The sequence below is a fragment of the Aulostomus chinensis genome, chromosome 17 (genome assembly GCF_037954235.1).
Source record: "Aulostomus chinensis isolate RoL2024-O1b breed Wild chromosome 17, RoL_Achi_v1.0, whole genome shotgun sequence".
Classification (NCBI taxonomy): domain Eukaryota; kingdom Metazoa; phylum Chordata; class Actinopteri; order Syngnathiformes; family Aulostomidae; genus Aulostomus; species Aulostomus chinensis.
Genome location: NC_141336.1, coordinates 14,320,267 through 14,343,026, shown reverse-complemented (window position 1 = coordinate 14,343,026; position 22,760 = coordinate 14,320,267). Strand labels below are relative to the sequence as shown.

The window sequence follows — 22,760 nt, the reverse complement described above, 5'->3', positions numbered from 1 at the left end:
ATAAGCCTTCACGCGGTGCAAGTGTTTAAAAGGCTCCTAAGCTGTCAGGATGGCGTTTCATCTGGTAACAACCACTTGTCTGACGATCTGGCTGTAGAGGTACACACACATGGTTTTAGTCAGCAGTGTCTTCCTATGTGGCCTACCGAACACAATGGAAGGGGGAAATGAGGACTCATATTTTTCTGTTCTTCCAGTGAGAATGGAAATCTACCAAAGAAAATTCAAGATGATGGCTCACAACATCATCTGAGATGGTATGGATCCAAAGCATAAAGAACATGTTTCTTCAAATATGCAAAACCAAAAACTGGATACACATGCAATGTCAGCTTGAAGTCTTTTCAGCTTTGGATCCATTCACTAAGTCAAAACAAACTGAAATCATTTCAGAGAAGCATATCTTGGCAGAGGTTTTATATATATATATATATATATATAAAAAAAAGACTCATTTGAAAATGTTACGGGAACTGAGTTCCAGCAGAAGCTGAGTTCCAGCAATTATTCTCAAACACCACTGTCATAACTTTCTTAAAACCTTCTGTGTTCACGATCCGTTTTGACAAATTCAAACGATTACAGCAGCAGTTTCTTACAAGGCAGACACCCGAACCGCTAGAAACAGAACTTTATGGATACACCACTCCTAATGCCATTGTGTCATGCTTGACTGTGCCTTTTTCCTTTTTTAAAAAACAAAACAAAACAATGTTTTGCTCTTTATATGAATATTTTATTTCAAAATTGTTTTGCTTTTTCAATGACCTCTATTTTATGCAACCCAGAAACTCCTAATCAATACCAGGTGTTTTACTTAACTGGAATCATAAGTCTCTGCTATTTATTTATTGCATATTACATGTATTTGAATATGCAAAATTTATAGTTTTTTTTCCCAATAGCATCCATGTTATGTCACTGAATGCATATCAAGACCAGATATTATAACTTTAATGAACACATAAAACACACCTAATAATAATAATAGTTTTCAACCTGAAACGGTGTCCGCTCAAATACTGTGTTGTGACAATAATTTACTACTACTACGTTACAACTTAGATATTTACTCTGGCAAATAATGAGTATGCAATGGGGGCCAACTACTCTCTCCTCACTTGTATAAAACATATTGTGGTCACTTTTAAAGGAAATATTAGTCTCATTATGTTGGAAGAAAAAATACTCAATTGTTTTTCCACATAAAAATCTTTCATTGATTCGCTTAGGAGCACAACAGTGGAATTAGAAATTAGCAAACCTTTTTCTCGGGGGGAACGTAAGATATGCGTTTGTACCTGGGGGAAGAGTTTTTTGTACGTACCCATTCAGGAAGTCGGTCGCATATTGCGCGTTTTGTTGTTGTCTACATGCGTTACTATCTGACGAGACTTTCTCATGCTGAAATAAAAAGATAAAGGTTGGTAATATAATGATATTCGATGTTTGTGTTAGCCACAACATAATGTGTACAAACCGGTGTGATTTATGGGTATAAATTAGCTTAGCTTATCGCGTATATGCGCAGGAAGCTAACTTATCTTTTACGTCATTTAAGAAGCATCATTTCGTACGACGTTATAATTATGTCCTTAGAATGAACATATTCCTCCAAGTTGGACATTTCTGTCATCATAATCTCATCCAAATTTATTTATCATTATAATATGTTTGCTAATTTGCACGATATACACTATACATTTGAGTCGCTTCGAGTTTTAATTATGGGATATTACCTGTTTGTATTGTTGAAAAGTTGGGTTGTTTTATCAAGAACGGGTTGTATAATGTTCTTTTTTAATCACAGTCGTCATTGTAACAAAATTGAGACGACCACCGACATGGAGAAAGAAACCCCCTCTAAAAAGGCAGCAGCGCCGTCTGTGTCCCAGATAAATGCAGAATATGTCACGCAGGTAAGAGGAGTAGATGTGCGGTTAAAGAGTAGGAAGAGTTGTGTTGTGGGCTATTATTATGTACTCTCTATCGTTTCTCTGTGTAAAAATAATCTTGACTCATAAACTGCTTCTCAAATATGAGTGCTGGCACCCTGTGGTCAACTTTGTATTCTAATGCTAGCTTCACAAACTTTTTCTTACAACGACTTAGTTTTTGTTCTTGAACCTATGTGTCCTCTACTCTACGTTAAAGCGATACTATCTGTTTGATTCTCATTGAACCTCTGTAGATTTATGCTGCCTTGTTTACAGGCATTGATTGATATTTGTATTCTTTTTTTCAGTTAGCTAACAAATACTGGGCTCCTCATGCAAAGAATAAACTGCCCTTTGACCCTAAGGTATGGTTTATGTCATAATATGCTTCATATGATGGTTTAACACATTTTGTAACTGAAATTCTTGATATTATACAGTTAAAGTGGTGGCAAAGAACATATATAACCACCTATGACATCAGTAGGATTCGGAAGATTTTGACATTGTTTTCTCTCTGTAGGTGATGGAGGATGTTTATGAAAAGGAGATTCTCAAGTCTAAGTACGTTTTTCTTTGGCTCTCTTGAACGGTTTTGTGTAATCAATTTCACACATATTGATCTCTTGTTATATTACTTACATTTTTTTTCCTTTTGACTCTCAGATTTGCAATCAGAAAAATAATGCTGCTTGAATTCAGGTGGGATATTTTCATTTCTGCTTTTTATTGCCTCTAAATCAAGGGAGGGCAGACCATTTTAATGATATTTCATTTTGTTCATTTTCCTTCTTTTAGTCAGTACCTTGAGAACTACCTTTGGGTGAACTTCACTCCTGAGTTGTCCAGCAATGCTTACCTCATGTCTATTTGCTGCATTGTGAATGAGAAGTTCAGAGAGAACGTTCCGGCTTGGGAGGTAAGAAATATGACACTTAGACGAGACGAAACTTACTCAGAAACGTGCATTCACCACCCTATTACCGTGCAGCAACATCACCTTCACCTTTGTGTATCAGGTGTTCAAAAAGGAGCCCAACCACTTCCCATTCTTCTTCAAATGTGTGATGGAGGCTGTGTTGGCCGGTGAGGACGGCGGTCTCACACTGAAGGAACAAACTGTGCTGCTTGTCTTTCTGGACCACTGCTTCAACAGTCTTGTATGTACAAGTTCAATGAGAAATTAAAACATTTTGGCATTAAATGTATGCTTCTACTAGAACGATAGAAAGGTTTGTTTTTACGTCATTAAGGAGATCAGTGTGAGCAACTTAAAAGGAATGCCTGTATTATTTCTAATGGCCAGCAGGTGGCGTCTCCATTGGTTGCAGTGAATATGAAAAAATGACCCTGTTTCTCACTGGATTATTAAGGTTTTGGTTCCAACCGTCCTCAACACAGATGGTTTTTTATCTTTTCAGTCCCGTTTGGAGTCTAATAGCTGATAAAGCAGAATATCAAAAGAATGAAAAGCATAAAAAGACCTCAGACTAATGAGTGACGTCACACTAGTTCCATCCAATTTGATCATTTTAAACCCATTTTATGTAAAAATCCTGTTTGATATTAGTGCAGCTTTATTACTTTTATTATTTATTATACTATGTATAATTAGATATGACAACTCTTAACATTTTGAAACACTCCATGCCATTACTTCTTAGTTGCATATTATAGCTGTGTCTTGTGACAATTTAATTAAAAGAGAGAGGAGAAATCAAAGTACAGTCTCAAGTTAAAACGGTTAAAATAATCAGAATACTGCTTTTATCAGACCAAGAGCAACTTCTCACTTATTAGGAGTGCCAAATTGCCCATAAGAGATCAGGAAATGAAAGGCACTGCTCAGTCATGTCCACTAGGTGGCAGTAGCAGACCAGGTAGCACAACACAGGTCACAAATCTGGAGTCTCCACAGCTGCATAGCACAGCTAAAGACTGCAGATGTCTCACTTGAAAATCCCCTGTAATAGCCCGCTGCACTTTGATAGTATCCTATAAAGCCCTTTAAATATTTTAGATGCACATTTAGATTATGCGGTGAAGTCTTTCATACACAGCACATTTTGACAATTCTCTCTCTCTCTCTCTCTCTCTCTCTCTCTCTCTCTGGCATCTTGCTTGTAGGAAGTAGATTTGATCAGAGAGCAGGTGCAGCAGCTCATCTCTCTGCCTATGTGGATGTGCCTGATACCAGTAAGATGTTAACATATTACCTTGAATTGTTCTAAATGGATATGTGGAGCCCTTGGGCAAAAAAAAAGAGAGAGAGAGAGAGAGAGAGACATTCTGATGTGTTTCTATCACGTTTTCAGTCCAGACTCCAACACGAGCTGAAGAAAGTTCCAAAGTTGCAGAAGTTCTGGAATCTTATCAAAAAGAAATTTGATCAGATGGATCCTGATGCAGCTGAACAGTAATATTATTATATTCTTTCTGATTTTTTTTGTTTTATGTGTGTTCACATGCTATTTCATATCCTGCAAGTTTTTTTTTTCTGATTTGCTTGTTCTTTGTTTGCTTGTGTTTCTTTTCCTCAGGGCTAAAAAAGAGAGAACCTTTCTCTCAGCTCTCATTAAAAAATTTCACGGAGTCCTCGAGTCAATTCCGCAGTCAGGTAAACAATACAGTAATTGCCCTTGGTATGCATTAAGATTTAAAGATGGGTGACAAATTAACGGAAAACCTACATAAATGACAGTAGGACGATAGGAAATGGAGAGGCTTCCAGATTTCAAGCCAGTTAAACATGTAGGAGAGAATATGGACAGACATGGTTACTCAACAATCATTAGTCAATATATCATTGGGTCTGTTGTCATAAAGTTGTGCTGTCGGAGACATTTTTGTCGAATTTTTTTAGTTTGCACAGTTTTGTAGAGCACATATCTTCACTCCATGGCCGTGTTTTCAGTATGACATCAGTATGACACCATTCTCTGTCGCCGTTATGATTCCCTCCTTGCTTTGTAGATTGTGCAGCTGCCGAAGGAGCATGTGCCCCAGCTGCCGTCGCGCCACTGGCACTGAGTATTATGGTTTAATGCAGGCCGACACAAAGGCCCCCACCCCAACCCTCCCCGCCCCCCGCCCCCACCTGAATGCTAAAAACAGAACACGCATGTTTGTGTGTTTAGGTAGAATTCAAACCTGACAGAGTAGATTATGATCTAGAACCCAGCAGGATCCGCATCACTCTAATGCCTGCTGCATGCTGCAGCTTTACACACACGTACACAAACGTTTAATGAGGGCTGAGGTCCCTGCATGCTGCTTTGCGGGCCGTGCAGGGTCTCGTAGCCAGGACGTGGCTCAGCATGGCACCTTGACGTTGTTGACATGTGTTTGCAGTCGTCATCAGTACTTCTACCCTGCTTGATCTTTTCCAGTGTCCATGTAGTGTTCTTTTTTTTCCCTCCAAATCCATTTGTTTTAAAAAAAACTAGATTACCGGGTCCCCAGGTAGTTTAGCAGTCTCTTGCGTGATCCCCCACCCCCCACCCCCAACGCAGCGATTGCTTGCTAGGTTTTCTGTCTCCTCCAGCTTATGTTGTGCACACAGGATGCGCTGTCTGTGGTTGGGAAGCTGGATGTAGGTGTGTGTCCCGGTCACAGCACTAGCACCCCCCCAGGTTAGTGGGGGGGTGGGGGTCATGTTATCCTTCCATGCTCTGTCCTTCAGGTGAAACTCTTTGGCTGACGGTAGTCCACCGTTCTCCCCGGGCTGGAACAATGACCGAAACAGTTAAGATAAAGGGGGAAGAAAATAGGTTGAAAAAAGACGGAAAACATGCATTCTGATAAACGACTTTTTAACCCCCATTTGTTCCCCTCCCCTTTTCCACAGGACCTGTCACCATGGACAAAGTGCATTATTGCGAGAGATTCATTGAACTCATGATTGATTTGGAGGTAAGTATAAGATTGTTGTGTGTTGTGTGTATAATTCAAAATGATGCCTTTCCCTTGAGAGTGTTCCTTGGAGGAGATTCTATAGAGTCTTCTGCAGACAAAAACAAATTTACAATCTCTCACTCCCTGAGATTAACAATATATAAAACAATATAGACATATATGTTCGGAAATGTTAGCTGTAAAAAAAAAAGTATAGCTCTATTAGTTACAGGATTGTCTTGAAGGAAGTGTTGCAGACATCCATTTGTGTAGAGCGTTAGCCTGTTGTCCTTCACACCACAACTCTGGTCACCAACAGACAGGGGATAGCTGTCCACTCTCAGCTCCGCCCCCTCGTACCCTTGTCGCTTCTGTCTGCGAAGCTATGCAGTCAGACATTAGAGAATGAGAACCTCTGGAAGCAACGGTACAGCAATTGTGACAAGACTGTGTTTAAGTTGGTCACATGATTTAAATAATTAGCCCTGTTTTACATTAAAAAAAATAAATTGTTGATAAAAAAAAGTCTCCTCGGTGAATAGTGGCAGTTTTAAAAGGCTTCATCCTTTGATTAAAATACATTTTCTTCTTTTTTAAGATGAATCTGCAAGTTTATTTGGATTTATTTAGCAAGAATCAATAGAATTGTCCAAATACAAGTGTGATCAGACCATTAGGAAATGTTTGTGGCGGATGTGCAGCTTACTGAGCAGCTGAGAGTTGGACTGAGTACAAACTCCTTTTGTGCATTGTGCATTTTCAGTCTCCTCAGTTAACCTTTCAGCTTTGACAACTTCACAATTATTTTATAAGCCTCTCCAAACTGTCATCCTATCGGTTAATTTAAAAGAAAGCAAAGGCACAGTGTCTCAGGATGTTTACTTCTACTGCCTGGCCAGATCTCCTGTTACTAGCAAGGGAGCTCGATAGATTTCATCTGGCTATCTGCTGACAGGCCGGCCTTGCTGTTCCTGGCAGCGGCTAGTGGCCGGCCAGCTAACAGTCTCTAGAGACATCTCCTGTCCTTCAGCACTATCCTTTTACAAAACCTCCATTGCCTGAAATCCATACTTCCCCTTCTCTGATGACGACCAGAGAATGAAGACAGGCTAAAAGATGCCTGATTTCATGGCGGTGTTGTGCTGCTGTCAGGACAGTGCTGAGATCAAAGATGGCCGTCAGATAAAAAAGGAATCCGTTCGTTCAGTGTTTAGCTATCACTAGCTGCATTCAATGGGGCGGCATGGCTTAGGGGTAGCGTGACAGTCTAGCAACTGAAGGATCGCTGGTTCAATCCCCACTTCCCCCTGTGATCATGTCAAAGTACCTTTGAGCAAGATACTGAGCCCCTAATTGCTTCTGATGGCCGCCGAGTACCCTGGCTCTCGGCCAATGTCAGCTGGGGTAGGCTCCAGCCCCCTCGACCCTTAATGGATAAGCGGTATAGAAAATGGATGGATGGATGGCTGCATCCTCAGCCTTTGAAGGGCTCTTTTCAATGAATAGAATAATCGTTTTGTTGTGTGGTGTTTTGCATTTCAGTATTCCATTTCATATTCTATTTCATAATGTGTGTGTGGGGTTTTTTTTCTGGGTAATTCCTTTCCCAGGATTTTAAAATGTGATAGATTGAGCTCCTTTTTCTTTTTCCTTTTTTTTTTTTCCCTGTGTGCACCAGTCACCCTTTCGCTCCGACTGTCAGTTCATCAACTTGTTCCGTTGATTTATTCCTCACCAAAGCAGCTCGGCGAGCACATTTTGACATGTTGACGCTGTTCTCTCCTTCATCTCATGTTCCTGTGCCATGACAAGTAAATAAATCATGGCTGTACGGAAGTAGCAAAGCCAGTCAGTCCCTTTCGTCACATCTCACCGCCTCTTTTCCAGTTCTACTTTTTTCTATCATGTAGCTCAAAACAACCTTAAGACAAGAAAAGACCACAGATCAATAATGTAGTTGATCATCAAATATACGTCACACATTAACTTTTTCTTCTGCGTTTTTACATTTATAATTGGGTTTTCTGCAAACATAACCATCTATTTCCAGCATTTGTCCAGGAAACGCCATCCTCGCCCTCCGTTTTACCGCCTGTCACATTCCAGATATCATCATGATTTTAATGTCAGGTGCGCTGGCTCCAACTGTACGGTCTACATGTAGTCGATGCAATTAACATGGCGTCATGTGTGTCAAGGCCCTGCTGCCCACCAGACGGTGGTTCAACACAGTGCTGGATAACTCTCACTTAGTGGTCAGCTGTCACCTGTCCAGCCTCACCCACAGAGAGACAGAGGGACACCTCTTCTGTCAGGTAACACACACAAGGACCCACGTGTTGATGTTGATAAGAGATCAAAAATAGCCCAGCTGACATTTTCCTATGAATAAGAAATAATTTCCTTTTGTGTAGTTGCTGGACATGCTGAAGTTCTACACAGGTTTTGAGATTAATGACCAGACAGGAAATGCGCTGACAGAGAGAGAGATGACCACGCTGCACTATGACAGAATCACATCCCTGCAGGTAAACGCTGTCCTGTCCAGACCTCCTTTATCTCTTCCTGCTGTTGTTTTTCACTGAATGTCCTTCACTGACATTTTTTGGTCATTGGTTTAATAAATGTTCAGCTCTGTGGCATTTAAGTCGCGTCATATTTTGGCTTATTTTTCACAACTGGCAAGTCAGTCCAAGGCTTTATTTTGTTTCGGTATTTCTTTTGCTCACAGTGTACCTTTACTAAGAAACTAAATGCCTCTGTTGGTGCAGCAGCCATAGCTGGATGTATTACGTGTTTTGGTTGTCCAGCCAGTCTATTATCAGGATTTCGACAAGCAGGAAAACATGAAGGGAAGTTCCCATAATGTGGCACGAATATCCACATGGACTGATTCAAATTTGTAGCTCATAAAAGTGGGCAACTGTTACCTCAAACACATATTTTAGCTCTAAGTCACAAATTGATTTCATGTCTATGAAAAAAAAAAGATTCATACAAATGTCAAATAAAAGCAAATGAACTGATGACTTTTTAGATCCAAAAAGGTCAAACGTAAATTTCAATATAACAATAGAGTATAGCCATTCAGCCGTTCAGGTACACTGATGAAAACTATATCTTGACTTGTTGGAGAAGTGTCTAAACAGAAGGTGGTATTTTTTTTTGTTAGGTGTAATTTCTGAAATGTAATATTTCTTCTGTCATTCTGACGTGAAATGTCAGACTAAATGTCTCTGTATTTTCTGTTTTCACAGAGAGCTGCCTTCGCTCATTTCCCAGAGTTGCACGAGTTTGCTCTGTCCAACGTAGCAGCGGTAGACACTCGAGAATCCTTGACAAAACATTTTGGGCATCTCAGGTAAGTCAAAACATCTGGAATAAATCTTAAAATTAACAATGCACTTGGGAGTTGCAGTGCACAGATGGAGCGTTCGCACGATTGGACGGAGTTTTTTTAATCCTAAAATGCTGAAGCACGTTGTTGCTTTAGCTAACGAGACCTCAGGTGAACTACAAGCACACACACACACTCGCACGCAGACTTCCATATATCTCGGTCCTGTATTCCATTGAGGAATCAGCGCCACTGTTAATGCCTGAATGCTGCTGCTAAATGGAAGCTTGTGAGGCCTTGAACAGGCAGCTGGTACCAGCCAGAGAGCGAGGCACGCCTCATTAATTTAATCGATTTGCAGTGGCTTGAGAATAAACTCTTTGAACAGCTGTGTTTGTCAGATCGTATTAGCAGGCCAAAGAGCCAAAAGGCACCCTTGCTTTGATAAACCGGCCTGTGTCTGGCATTTGCTATCACAGAGACAATTCAAAGTTGTTTATCCAAACTTTTAGAGGGTCTTTAAGTTATTATAATTGTCTGTACTGTAAGTCATGTCTTTATGTACTATAATTGTTCTGAGTTGCTATGTTGGCACAACACAGAATTCCTATTTGCCATCCATGTGTCTGTATCCATCAGTGCCTTGTTCAGTAGAGGATTATTAACATTAAACACTCCGGATTCTTTGTGTCAGGCAGAGGGGTTGTGAGCTGAATCAGGTTCAGACTTTGCTCAACCATTTCGTGTATTTCTACAAGTACTTTTCCTCGACTTTTTTCCAGCCTTTTGGATACAGCAGGAAGGAAAGGCATTGTTCCCTGCTCCCCTAGCTGTCACCCAAAGCAGCTCCTGGGTAACTCCAAATATGCTGATCAGATTTAACAAGGCAATTTTCATCCAAACAACTCATGCTAATGCTTCTTCATTCCAGCAGCACAGCCCCACTGGCTAAGCTCTCAGTCACCCGCCGCTCTGAATTTATCTACTAAGTCCCCTAAACACACAAATGAAGTATTATTGCAAAGCCTTTGCCTTCACATATACACACCTATCTCTCTCTCTCTCTCTCTCACTGCCCCCCCCCCCACACACACACACACAGACGCACACAGATAGACACCTCCGTCAGTTGCTTAAAACAGGGTGTGAGTGTCATTTCAGGCCACAAAGAGTGTGTGATCAAAGAGAGTGTGTCGCTTTCTGAATTCCAAGCAAAAATTCTCACCGTTCCTCTGGAAATATGAAAATGAGTGCAAACATTTCTGTGGTTTAATTCAGTTTTCTCCTCTGATTTGAAAGGATTTTTATTGATTCTCCAAACTAAAAATTGATAAACCCCAATGTGAATGTCAGGGCTGCCATACAGTCTATTTGTATAAACTTTATTTAAACAGGAAGTCACACTGAGGTCAAGATGTCATTTGTAAATGAGACCCAATTACAGAGATAGAGATGAATACAATATTAGAAACTAATTGCAATGAAAATGATTTTGAAAAGCCGTTTAGACAGACAACATGACATTGTTGCTGTTTACATTATGATAGTTGCAACATACATCGAAAAAAAATCAAATAGCAGATTGTGGCTTAATGTATTTGATAATAAAGTATGTTCAATCGCCATGGAATTACTTACAAAATTCAATTAATAAAATTGCCGGTGGCCAGCACAGACAAACTTGCTGTGGTCAAGACAACCCTTCAGGCTGGAGTGTAAATCCTGCAGACCAGTTGTAGTACCTACCAGTGGCTCAGCTGTCAGTCATGACCTGGTCCAGTCATCTCCATTACTCAGAGTGAGTTGTTGTGAAGCTGTTGCTAAGGGTCATCCACTTGGCCACCAAACTGCAGCGTTGGCAAAATTACCACCTCATTGCCCAAACGTGGTATCACAAGTAGAAGAATACACACACGGGTACACTCTCAGTACCACGTGTAGCTGTCCAGGCCTGTCACTGTGTGTCCAGTCCCGTCCTTCCTTGTGTACCAGACCCGGCCCGTGTCACAGTTTGTCATATCTGGATGCAGAAAGCCACGCCTCAGCTTTCTGAGTGGGAGAAGTGCTTTGATTTTCATAATCCTGTCACATCAATGTCCCCCGGCCCCTTAACTCACACATGCTGACAGGGCAGGAGTGCAGTGTCAAAGCAAACAGAATAATTGCTTCGTGCCGCAGTGCTAATAAGCACAACGAATTAGATAAAGCTGTGTATCTTCACACATATTGTGCTATCACTGTTTGAAAAATCCTTAGAAGGGGGAGGTGGTTTCCCCAAACCAGAGTGGAACAATGAATCATTTCTGTTTGTAAAATTCCTCTCCAAAGTAATCATATGCTGCCATAGTATGTGTTTGATCATTCTGACATGGAATGACATCAGTTTGCATTCGTGCTAATTTTAATCATTGTTTTTGCATTGAAATTAGATGCCGGAATCAGCTGACAGTGCAATTTTCAGAAACACATTTTCTCACTGTAACCTTAGTTGGGCACTCGTGTTTAAAAAAAAAAAAAAATATATATATATATATTTTGTTAAATAGCTACATGATACGCTGTCAGTCAACAACACAACCAGCGATCCGAAAAAAGTGATTAATTAAATTAAATTAATTTGATTTAAAAAAAAGGAGAAAAGGATTTTACTCATGAGTTGAAGACTTCGTAAAACACCAATACACCAAGATTCTCAGGTTAATGTGAGGATAAACAAATCAGTGAAATAGTGCAGGTATACCCATAGAGGCAAAATATTAACATTATAAAATGTTCTTATCATGCTGAGGGTTTGCAACAATATGGTACAGCCCGAGCAGTAACTTAGTGCTCCTATTATTTATCTTTCTTTGCAGTCCCAATACACTCCATCGGGTGGCCTCTTACCTGTGTCTGTTGCCCGACTTGCCTAATGGGCAGGACACCACCCACGAGAAGAAGGTTCTACTTGAGCTCCTGGTAAGTGCAGTTTCCATTCATCTGTCCATGCGGGAGTCAGAGATGCTAACAGTTGGTCACGGACGTCTATTATTTTTAACTTAGCATGTAGTTATGTCAAGAAAAGCACCATGTTGTCATGCAAGGCTTCACGTTAGGATGCAAAGGATGATCGAAAAAAACAACTGTTATATGCAATAGCCGGTCATATTTTTACTATTTTGTGCAAAAAAAAAAAAAAAAAAGTAATTTTCTGTACATCAAATATGAAACTATATTTCACGCCTCAGCCTTTTAAAAAGACTTAGATTAGAGTGATTTATTGAAATGAGTGTGAGGGCCTGTGCTAATGTAGCAGTATGAAAAATCTATAATTGATAATGTTGCATCTCCACAAACAAGGTGGTGAAAGTGATACTCCAGCACACTGAGTGGATAGTCAGTGCCATGGCATAATAGGTTTTTGTGATTCTCATTTTAAAGTAATTAATTTAAGCCCTTGACCTTGGAATACATACAGTATCTCCTCATACCGGCCCGTCCCTCTTGAATTTGCCTCCTAATCCAATTACTGCTTTATGTAGGCATTTGTGAGACGTAGGTTAAATTGAAGACGGCGCTGATGAGAGGAGTCTTTCTTTTTTTATTATTATTAATTTTATAGCATCTCATAAAAGGCTGGGGTGAGTTTAACTGTGCTCTCCCTTCCTTTGCCTCTCCCAATTTTTCCTTTTTAAAACCCCTCCAGGAATCTGCTTCTCCCCCCCACCCCACCCCACCGCGTACACTCACATTTATGCTGTAGCCCTCTTCATCAAAGTGGGTGTTTCAAGGCTGTCCGCTGGTTCTTCATAATTACCCACTCAGACCTTCCCCAGGTCCTCTCTGAGAAGCGTTACAGAAGAGCTGCTTCATAATCATCTGATTAGATTGTTGCAGCAGACAACGTCAGGGGACTCATTTGTGTCCGCTTAAGGTTGCCCCCAACAACCAGCATCTTTGATAGGGTGGTTTGGGGTCACAGGACAAGAACTGCAGTCACGAACGTTGCACCGAACACGCTCATCTGTGTGGGAGGTGGAGCCTTTCTCTGATGCGTTGGTTTAGTCTGTTCACTTCCACTCGTGGAACAGACGAGCTTCTTTGTCTGCAGCAAAATCTCTTCTACAGATGTGAGAAAACCTCTTTTTTTTTCTAATTAAAATAACCCCCAAAGTTATTTGAATTATTTACATCTCATGGGGTTTTCAACAAAGATGAGAATAATGATGTGAAAATTTAGATTCACACGAACATTGTGAAACATATCACAACCTCAGTATCACTCAAAGTAATTGTAATATTGGTATTTAAACCAAAACCACGCAGCTCAAACTTGCAGTATGGGTGAAGTGAGGCGAGATTGTGGCGGCATGGGTCAGAAGGCAGATCGAAGGGGTACTGGTTCCCTCCTGCGGTTCACCAGGGTCGATGTTAAAGTGTCCTTGAGCCACGCACGGAAGCTCTTGTCGTTCCTGATAAGCTGGGTGGAATTTCCTTGACTGGATTTCGTAGAAATTCCTTACTCAAGCGATTCAATTTGATGTTTATCCCTGTTTCTCTGTCTTTTTCCTGTCTATCAATCTCCTCCCCTCTGTTTTTACACACACACACACACAAACCCAAACACACAGGTGTCCCGTCATGAGCGCAGAATCTCTCAGATTGAGCAACTTAACCTGATGCCCCTTTATCCAACCGAGAAGATAATCTGGGATGAGAACATCGTCCCTACAGAGTACTACTCAGGAGAAGGTGTGTTGGTATAAATGCTGGTGGGAATCGGGATTGTCTTGCTGTGTGAAAGTTAGTCTCCTCTAAGGATGCGTGCCCAATACCTTGTAACTCATAATCACACACCCACACACCATCTATTCGTATCTTCCCTTAATATACGGCCATTTTTATCTCACACTAAATTGGCATCACTCCCTCTGGGAATCCTCTTTAGTTGGCAAGGACATCCCTCTGTTTCAAGTTGGCCAGAATACAAAATTTTGGTCATTTAACCCCCCCCCCCTTTTTTTTTATAGCTGTTTAAAAGAATTTTTCTACAATTCTACAATTTCATTTAGCAGACGCTTTTGTCCAAAGCGACGTACAACACAAGCAAGAACTCAGACTTTTCATTTCCATTGACCCGCTGTAATTGTCATACATTGATTATTCTGTTTGCTATTTATAATCTCTATTAATTTTATTCATACTAGCCCTTTTAAGATGTTTATCTAGTTATATTAATCTGATGGAGGCCGTGAAACAGTAGCAGTATGTTTGTCGAAAGCTGATAGCAATACAAAAAGGTCTCATTAAATGCAAACAACAATGGAAGCAAGGGAATGGTATTTTTGCTGGAAATGCTGATCCAGAAGCCCTGCCTGTTTATCTTTGCAGGCTGTCTAGCGCTCCCTAAGCTCAATCTCCAGTTCTTGACCCTCCACGACTACCTGCTGAGGAACTTTAACCTCTTTCGTCTTGAGTCTACCTATGAGATTAGACAGGATATAGAGGATGTCGTGTGGCGGATGAAACCATGGTACGGTGATGTTTTGTTTTGTTTTGTTTTGTTTTTTCTTTTCTTTTACTCGATACCGTCTTTGAAAACATTACTGTCTTTTGTACCATTGCTGCAGCACTTTTTTTGTTTTTTCTTTTCATGACGGAAGCTCCTTATCCTCTGTCTGCCTCTCACAGCCCATTGATAATATTTTATTAAAAGACTTGTGACATTTGGAAACCCATTGCTTAACATAATAAGTGCTCCCATTATGTCAAGCGATGTAGCAACTTGCTTGTTTGTTCTTGCAAAAAGTAAATAAGTAAGCAACGGTGGCATGTGCTGTCCTGATTCCAACTGATTTCAGTCTTGACAGGCGCCCAGAGCGCTTGTCTAACTTCTTATCCTGTCTGTCCTTCCTCACAGGCAGTCTGAGTACGGCGGGGTGGTGTTCGGGGGCTGGGCCAGGATGGCTCAGACCATCACCTCTTTTTCCATCGTAGAGGTGGCCAAGCCCAACATCGGAGAGAGCTGGCCCGCTCGCGTCCGCGCCGACGTCACCATTAACCTCAATATAAAAGATCATATCAAGAATGAGTGGGAAGGTAATGTATCTGAGCTTTGCGAATAAATCGGTTGTATCTGATAATAATCGGTTGTGGTGCCGCCTGTTGTTGAAAATGTATCAAAAGTTTACACCCAGATAATAAGATGACCCCATTTTTTTTCAGATGTATTTCCAAGAAGAAGGAAAAAAAACACTATTTGGAACAAAACTTGTCACGTTTGTCTATTATTTGATGTCGCCTGTGTCCATTTTGTTTTTGTTCAATCATTGTTCATCATTGTTTTTCCAGTTTCTTTTTTTTCCCGGGACATCTTAAGGCGTTTTAATTGTCTGTCTCAGATGTGTCAGACGGAACAAATGCTCTTGCATGTCTCTCTTGTGATTTGAAGCTTATTTACATCCGATTTCAGTGTAAACTGCAGGAGTTGTGTATTTTGTCGCACAACTGAAGTGAATGCTGACATTCTCCTTTTTCTAACCTCTCTCAGGTCTTATCTTACCACTCAGTTCCTTCCCACTGGGCCCTGACATATGACCCTTTCCTGCCTTGTGTCTCTGTGAAGACATGCTATCACTATGTAGCCCCAACTTCCAAGTGATGTTTGATTCTCTTCGTCTTTTTATGAATCCCTCTCTCCTGCTTCATGTTTGTTTTCATCCTTACCCCTCTGAGGTCGATGGGGATGCTGAATAATGTTAACACGAGGTTGTCAGCCTTCAACATAGATATCACAAAGAAACCAGCTTGTCCTAAGAGAGATAGGATGTGTTCCCAAGCCAGTGTTTGTCAATCATGTGCTGCACAAACACATTCACAGAAAAACAGATCAGGTATTTAAGTCCAGACGAATACGATGAAATGAAGGGCTGCCCGCTCAATTTAAGAAAAGAAGTAATCCTGATGAATCTCAATTAATGTCCGCACTTACCATCCTCTTCCCTTGCATACAGATCTTTTATGCCCCTTATTATATTCTTGTAATTCAGTGAAGGAATAAAGTATTACTTCCTTTCCTCCACCAGCACCATTCCCAATCGTATAATTAGAGATTCATGTTTTAAAGATCAGGCACATGCTGACAGCGCGCTTTCTCTCCTGTCTCCAAACTCCACTATGTTACTGATCTGTCTCACCAATACTCCTTTGCCACCTTTCTTTCTATCTTTGTCCTTTTCTCTCTCACTATCTTTTTCAGTCCGTCTTCTCTCCTCTGTCTGCTTCTACAAAGCCTTTCTCTCCATTTCTCTAACCCCTTCTCTCCATCCTCCCTCTGCAGGGCTGCGTAAGCACGACGTTTGCTTTCTGATCACGGTGCGGCCCAACCTGCCCTATGGCACACGCTTTGACCGGCGCCAACCCTTTCTGGAGCAGACTGGCCTAGTGTACGTGAGAGGCTGCGAGGTGCAGGGCATGCTGGATGATCAGGGACGCGTCATTGAGGAAGGTAGGCTCATATGTGATTCTGCCCACACGCACGCACACACACACACACACACACACACACATGCGACATATTACATCCATCCTCCATCAGACCTTCTTTTTCCAATCTTCCCTCCCAACTGATCTGTCAGACTAGGGCACACTGCTGTTGTCATGGTGACATGCACAGGAAGACCTGACCTGTTCCCATTAACATTATATTAACCTGAGTTCAACGACAACGACACCTTAGAGCTGCACTCTTGTAGTCTTCTCTATTCATTGGCTTTAACCACCATGCTGCATTAGATAGAGCCGGATTTGCCCCTCACTTTGTTTTTCCCATGGATATCTCCTACAGAAAGCTGTAAAATGAGTATACAGTATCACAGTTTCCTCTATTTACCATTTAATGCTGTTCTCCACAGCCCAAAGCAGTCCCTCTGAGTGCTTGGTTCACCTAACTTAGCCTCCAGTCCAGCGATTTTTGTTTATATTTAGCATTTTCCCCTTTCGGAACATGTGTCCTATCCTCTCTCATTTGTTGTGGTTTAATGGGGGGGATCACGTCCTCCTAGGGAACATGCCCTTCCATTTTCGACTTGATTAAACTTTCAGAGAACTGGAGAGGAGGAAGTGGTAGTCTAAATGGGTGATGTGGGGCATTTTTTTGGACACTAATGATTGACTCATATGCAATATGGCACTAGAATATTTGCGGAAAATATGAAGCTACAGGACAGGTGAAGGCATGCAACACCTTTTGTATTGATTAAATACCTAGCTTTTAATAACTGACAGGTTAATACAATGATGTACATACACACACACACACACACACACACACACACGGTTAAGTGCATCCACACCTTGGCCCAGCTGTCCAAATTGTTATCCCATGGTGTTGGTGGTGTAGCTTACACTTCTCTAGGATGTCACCACACTCATTTTAGTAAGGGGGATTTGATGATCCCACATAGCTATACACATGCGCACACAGACATGCGTATATACACACACACACACACACTAGAGGTCACCAGGATTGAGTTTCAATCTCCTCTTGGTTTGCGCCACACAAGAATGTCTTTAGACATCTATCACCACTGAGACTTCCTGTACGTATAAACCTAAAGCTCCCTGTCTGGCAGTCTATTCCTGCTCTAGCACTTCATTTAGCAAGATAAGCCAAGATGAGCTCTTTTGAAAGTGTTTTTTTTTTTTTTTAAAGGATTACATTGCAATTATTTTTGCAATCACATTTTATCGCATACAATTATCAATTTATTACCAAGGGTCATTATCACTTCTTTATTCTCCCCTCTATCATTGTCTAGGACCCGATCCAAAACCTAAGCTACGAGGAGACTCAAGAACCTTCCGCGTATGGCTGGACCCCAACCAGTATCAGCAGGACATGACCAGCAGCATTCAGACCGGCACCGAGGACCCTTATGAGACTTTCAACATCATCATGAGACGCAAACCAAAGGAGAATAACTTCAAGGTTTGAATGACAGTCCGAAGCACATACCGTCATAATATTAAAGTGTTTTATCTTTGGGCCTTGAGCTCTGGTCCTACCACCATCCACCTCTCAGTAATCTATTGCACACATTACACTCACTTGGGTGTTTGAGCTGTAAGGTTGGGGCCAGGGCAAGTCTGAGATTACCACCCACTCAAGGCCCTCACTTTGATCCCAATAAGAGCCACTTCTCACTGCACGCCAATGTGATAGCCCTCTCTCACTTTTAGGAATCCCTTGAGGGTGTAGACCGACATTGCTCTCTGTAGGAAAGCAAAAATTCTGTATGTTATTTGTGTAATGTAAGAGGGTCTAAACCTTCCTATAAATGGAATGTCTGTTAAGGGTTACGCAAAGGTGTTTATCCTGACATTTTCACATTTATTGATGTTTTTTCTCGAGGTCAGAATGAGGTTAACCATATAAGTATGTGAAACTTTTGTTTAAAAAGCCCCTCCCTCTGATATTTTGCTTCAAGTTACTTTTAAGAACTTTGTCAAATCTGCTATTTCTAATCCAGCACATCCATTTCTGCCTTCACAGCCAGAGGAATGACAGTTGTTTTTGAAGTTGTGTTTTTGTATTTTTTCCCCCCTCCTCATGTATATGATGAGCATAGGAACTAATGGGTATTCAAGAAACATACTTCCTCATCCTTGATGTCTGACGCAGATGAAAGTAAACACGTTTCCTACCCAATGTTTGATGCACAGGGTATCAGACAGTTTGCAGCTCATTAAAACATAATTGACAGACGTACAAATATCCCGCTGTCCCATCAGCCCACAACATCGCTATTCTTATCCAACTAAACCCCCTCTTGTGGGACGCAGCTTACTATTCTCTTGTCTTTCATTCCTCATTCCGTTAGATTTTTTTTTTTTCCTATTACATCGCTATCTTTATTTTCACATTTGTCTCTATGTTCCAGGCGGTGCTTGAGACCATCAGAAACCTGATGAATACAGAGTGTGTTGTCCCCGACTGGCTTCATGACATCATCCTTGGCTATGGCGATCCAGGCAGTGCTCACTATTCCAAAATGCCTAATCAGATCTCCACATTGGACTTCAATGACACCTTTCTGTCCCTGGACCATCTACGTTCCTGCTTCCCTGGCTACACCATAACGGTCATGGAGGAGAATTCTGAACTACAAGTCCCACCTTTCAGGTGAAAGTCATACATTCAACAAAAAAATTTGCATGTGTGCTCATATTCATGCATTATTTCCATTTGTAATATCTGAGACGGGGCGGCGCAGTGGTCAGCACTGTTGCCTCACAGTGAGAAGGTTGTGGTTTTGAGCCCCGGCTCCACAGGATCTTTCTGTGTGAGTCTGCATGTTCTCCCTGTTCCTGTGTGGGTTCTCTCTGGTACTCCAGCTTCCTCCCACAGTCCAAAGACATCAAGAGGGGACAAGGCTGATTGATACTCTAAATTGACCGTAGGTGTGACTGTGAGTGTGAATGGTTGTCTGTCTCTATGTGTTGGCCCTGTGATGGACTGGTGACCCATCCAGGGTGAACCCAGCCTCTCGTCCAAAAGCTGCTGGGTTACCCTAAACAGGATAAGTGGTTGAAAATGGATGGATGGGTGGATATTTGAGACTCGACACATTTCTAATAATCCCTTTGGTCTTCGCTTTACTAGAATCAAGTTTCCTGTCTCAAACAAAACAAACAAGGGAAAGAAAAGGAAGGCCGATGAAGACACGGAGGACAAGGAGGAAGACATGACCTTAATCATTGAGCCCTATGTCACCCCCAACCGTGGGCCATATCCCTACAACCAACCCAAACGGTGAGAGATCACATTTGGGTGTCAGGCTCCAGATAGAGTCTGGGGTCCAGTGCATGTGCAACCTTGATCTCTGTCAGAAGTCGACATACTTTCCTCTGTTTTTGGCCCGTCCATGACCCACATATTCTCTTTTAAAATGTCTGAAATCCTCAACTTCTAGTTAAAGCAACTTTTTACTCAAAAATTGGACAGAAATGAAGCCAGATGTTCTTTACACAGCCACAGCAATGCTTTTTCTTGTTATTCTGCACTGTCATGTTGGTGTATTGTGGTTGTTTGTACGCCTAAGTTGATGGATTTTTATGCAACAATTTTCCGCTTAATAGTAAAACCATATAATAATAATTGACATTCATAAAAATATGAGATTCAGCTGATAGTTTTTATCATTTACACTTTCACTTTGATATTTAAATCTCGAAAGAAACAACATGTACAAGGCGGAGCTCTGACCCAAGAAGATTTTTCAGGATGATCTGAAAAAACATATATCACAACATCACTGTGGGCGTCTCTTTTAAGAAATATATCATCACTTGAACAAAAATATATTTACGCTATCAAGGCCTAGTCAGTATTGCAGACTAATAACTCAGTTATTAAAACCAGCAATGTAAATGTTGTGTCTGTTCACAGGAATACGATTCAGTTCACTCCCACTCAGATCGAAGCCATCCGAGCAGGGATGCAGCCTGGCCTCACCATGGTAAGACTGACGGAAGGCAACCAAAGGAAGTAGTTGTAGTTGTAATAGGGTGTAGCGTGAGAAGAGGAGGGGGCAGCTGAAATCTCAAGTCTCCATTCACCTGTCATACTCAACATTCATGGGTTCTTTCTACTTCTTTAAGTTGTAATTGTTTGTGATGTGATCAACTGTGGAGAAAAATGAAGAGACTGAAGATTCCATGAAACCCTCTGTGTAATGACGGCTCTGTCAATAAAAGAGTCAAACGCATGTAAGGTAGCATAAGGCAACAGACACAGCCAGTACAGTGCAGATAGCCATATCATTCCAGCATGCCATTGATGTTCTTTGTTGTTAAAAAAGGTGTCACACACGGTGTTTTGAAAAATCTGCCATGCCAAAGTGATGACTGGAAGTTGAGCGATGGGTTCCGAGTTATTTGTTGCACAGCTACCCGGGATAAATATGGCATGAAGGATATCAGCAGTCATAAAACAGCTCTGCATGTATGCCTTGTTCTTCTCCTCACCCCTTCTAACCTTCCTTCTTGGCATATGCCACAGTCGTCACTAACCATAATAATACACACACACACACACAAAACACCTCCCAGTTGGCTTGGCTTGGCTTTCATGTCGGAAACCAAGGAGCTGATTATATCCTGAGTTATTCAAGACTGTCTAATTGTGCTTTCTATTTTTAGCTGGAATTACTTACCTGAGATACCCAGGCTCGGACCAACCTGTTTCATAAATATTCATTTCATAAATTAGATGCGTTAAATCCAGGGCTTATTATCATGGTAACATGTTTACAGTGATGATGAAGTGCTAATAAAACCCCAAAACAAGTACAAAGAGGGACGCTGTTGCTTCCGATGACTTTCCTCTCCATACTTTTATTTTTTAATCGATGGAACTGACTTTGCATTCCGGGCAACACCACAGTCCACATGTATTGGATCTGGCAGGGACACAAATCAATCCCTTTCGGACACGCCCATGCTTACCTTCGAATGTTTATCATCTCTTGTATTTTCCTGTTAAAACTGATCATTTCTCTCCTCCACCCTGTCACCAGGTTGTTGGACCACCAGGTACCGGAAAGACAGACGTTGCCGTTCAGATCATTTCAAACCTCTATCACAACTTCCCAGAGCAGAGGACCCTTATAGTCACACACTCCAACCAGGTTAATCCATCACAAACACTCAGCAAATATACACACAAAATTAGCTTAACACATCGCTGATCTGTGAACATTTTCTCTTAACACCCAGCACAGAAACCCCTGAAGTTGTTTAGAGAATTTACAGCTTGTGCTCAGATCTGCCCATTAATCAGACGCTAGCTATATTCATACCAGGGAGGAAAAATTAAAATCTAAGCTCCCTTGTGCCTCAGTCTTTCCTCAGTATTTAATCATTAAGTAATCTGCTGTTGTTTTACACCGGTGGAAGCTCGCCAGCAGAAGCTTTAGGCACCAAAGCATAGGTGGATGTAATTATGAAAAACCTTTGATCAAGTGTAACAGTCTCCCATTTCATTTTTATTTCTTTAACGTAACTAAATACCTTTTCCATTTATCATATTTTGGACAGCATAGATTTGCAGCGTGGCCCTAGCCATAGAATTTTCTTTCTTGTGGAATAAATCCATTTTGTCAAGGCTTTATAACATAAACCCTCAAATCGAAGACAGAATGGTCCATGTGCCATTATGTTTACATGTTACCATGGTTGATTCTGCTACAGGCTCTGAACCAGCTGTTTGAAAAGATCATGGCTCTGGACATTGATGAGCGCCACCTCCTGCGTCTTGGCCATGGAGAAGAGGAGCTGGAGACTGAGAAGGACTTTAGCAGGTGAGGACAGACGGGGACATGGTACATGCACATATGAATGCACCTAAACAAACAGAGGGAGTCATTCGACTTTAAATAAACGTCCCAGACCTACAGCGCAGAGGCAGCACTTACAGTCGTAAAACCAAGAACACTGAGAAACACCCACGCATGCATAAAAGCAACCCATCGACTCACACCCCTGATTAGTCTGGAGCCAACACAGTGACAGGATACTTGATACGGTCAGATGTCAGACCATAGACCGGG

The 22,760-nt window shown here is 41.4% G+C and overlaps 1 protein-coding gene across 2 annotated transcripts in view; it reads left to right on the top strand.

The window, feature by feature from the left end:
• Positions 1 to 1,300: 1,300 nt before the first annotated feature.
• The window catches only part of aqr (aquarius intron-binding spliceosomal factor), a 45,404-nt gene continuing 23,944 nt past the window's right edge, over positions 1,301 to 22,760 (top strand). For both annotated transcript variants that reach the window (XM_086183016.1, XM_086183015.1), the window contains exons 1-25: positions 1,301 to 1,423; positions 1,811 to 1,919; positions 2,246 to 2,302; positions 2,461 to 2,501; positions 2,604 to 2,639; positions 2,736 to 2,856; positions 2,957 to 3,097; positions 4,065 to 4,133; positions 4,253 to 4,353; positions 4,478 to 4,554; positions 5,785 to 5,849; positions 8,030 to 8,146; positions 8,246 to 8,359; positions 9,089 to 9,192; positions 12,024 to 12,126; positions 13,779 to 13,899; positions 14,539 to 14,680; positions 15,068 to 15,246; positions 16,487 to 16,654; positions 17,970 to 18,139; positions 19,092 to 19,333; positions 19,814 to 19,963; positions 20,600 to 20,669; positions 21,729 to 21,839; positions 22,402 to 22,511. In XM_086183016.1, the coding sequence (XP_086039142.1) occupies positions 1,845 to 1,919; positions 2,246 to 2,302; positions 2,461 to 2,501; positions 2,604 to 2,639; positions 2,736 to 2,856; positions 2,957 to 3,097; positions 4,065 to 4,133; positions 4,253 to 4,353; positions 4,478 to 4,554; positions 5,785 to 5,849; positions 8,030 to 8,146; positions 8,246 to 8,359; positions 9,089 to 9,192; positions 12,024 to 12,126; positions 13,779 to 13,899; positions 14,539 to 14,680; positions 15,068 to 15,246; positions 16,487 to 16,654; positions 17,970 to 18,139; positions 19,092 to 19,333; positions 19,814 to 19,963; positions 20,600 to 20,669; positions 21,729 to 21,839; positions 22,402 to 22,511 (2,684 nt within the window). In that variant the 5' untranslated portion in view covers positions 1,301 to 1,423; positions 1,811 to 1,844. The remainder of the gene's footprint in view (positions 1,424 to 1,810; positions 1,920 to 2,245; positions 2,303 to 2,460; positions 2,502 to 2,603; positions 2,640 to 2,735; positions 2,857 to 2,956; positions 3,098 to 4,064; positions 4,134 to 4,252; positions 4,354 to 4,477; positions 4,555 to 5,784; positions 5,850 to 8,029; positions 8,147 to 8,245; positions 8,360 to 9,088; positions 9,193 to 12,023; positions 12,127 to 13,778; positions 13,900 to 14,538; positions 14,681 to 15,067; positions 15,247 to 16,486; positions 16,655 to 17,969; positions 18,140 to 19,091; positions 19,334 to 19,813; positions 19,964 to 20,599; positions 20,670 to 21,728; positions 21,840 to 22,401; positions 22,512 to 22,760) is intronic.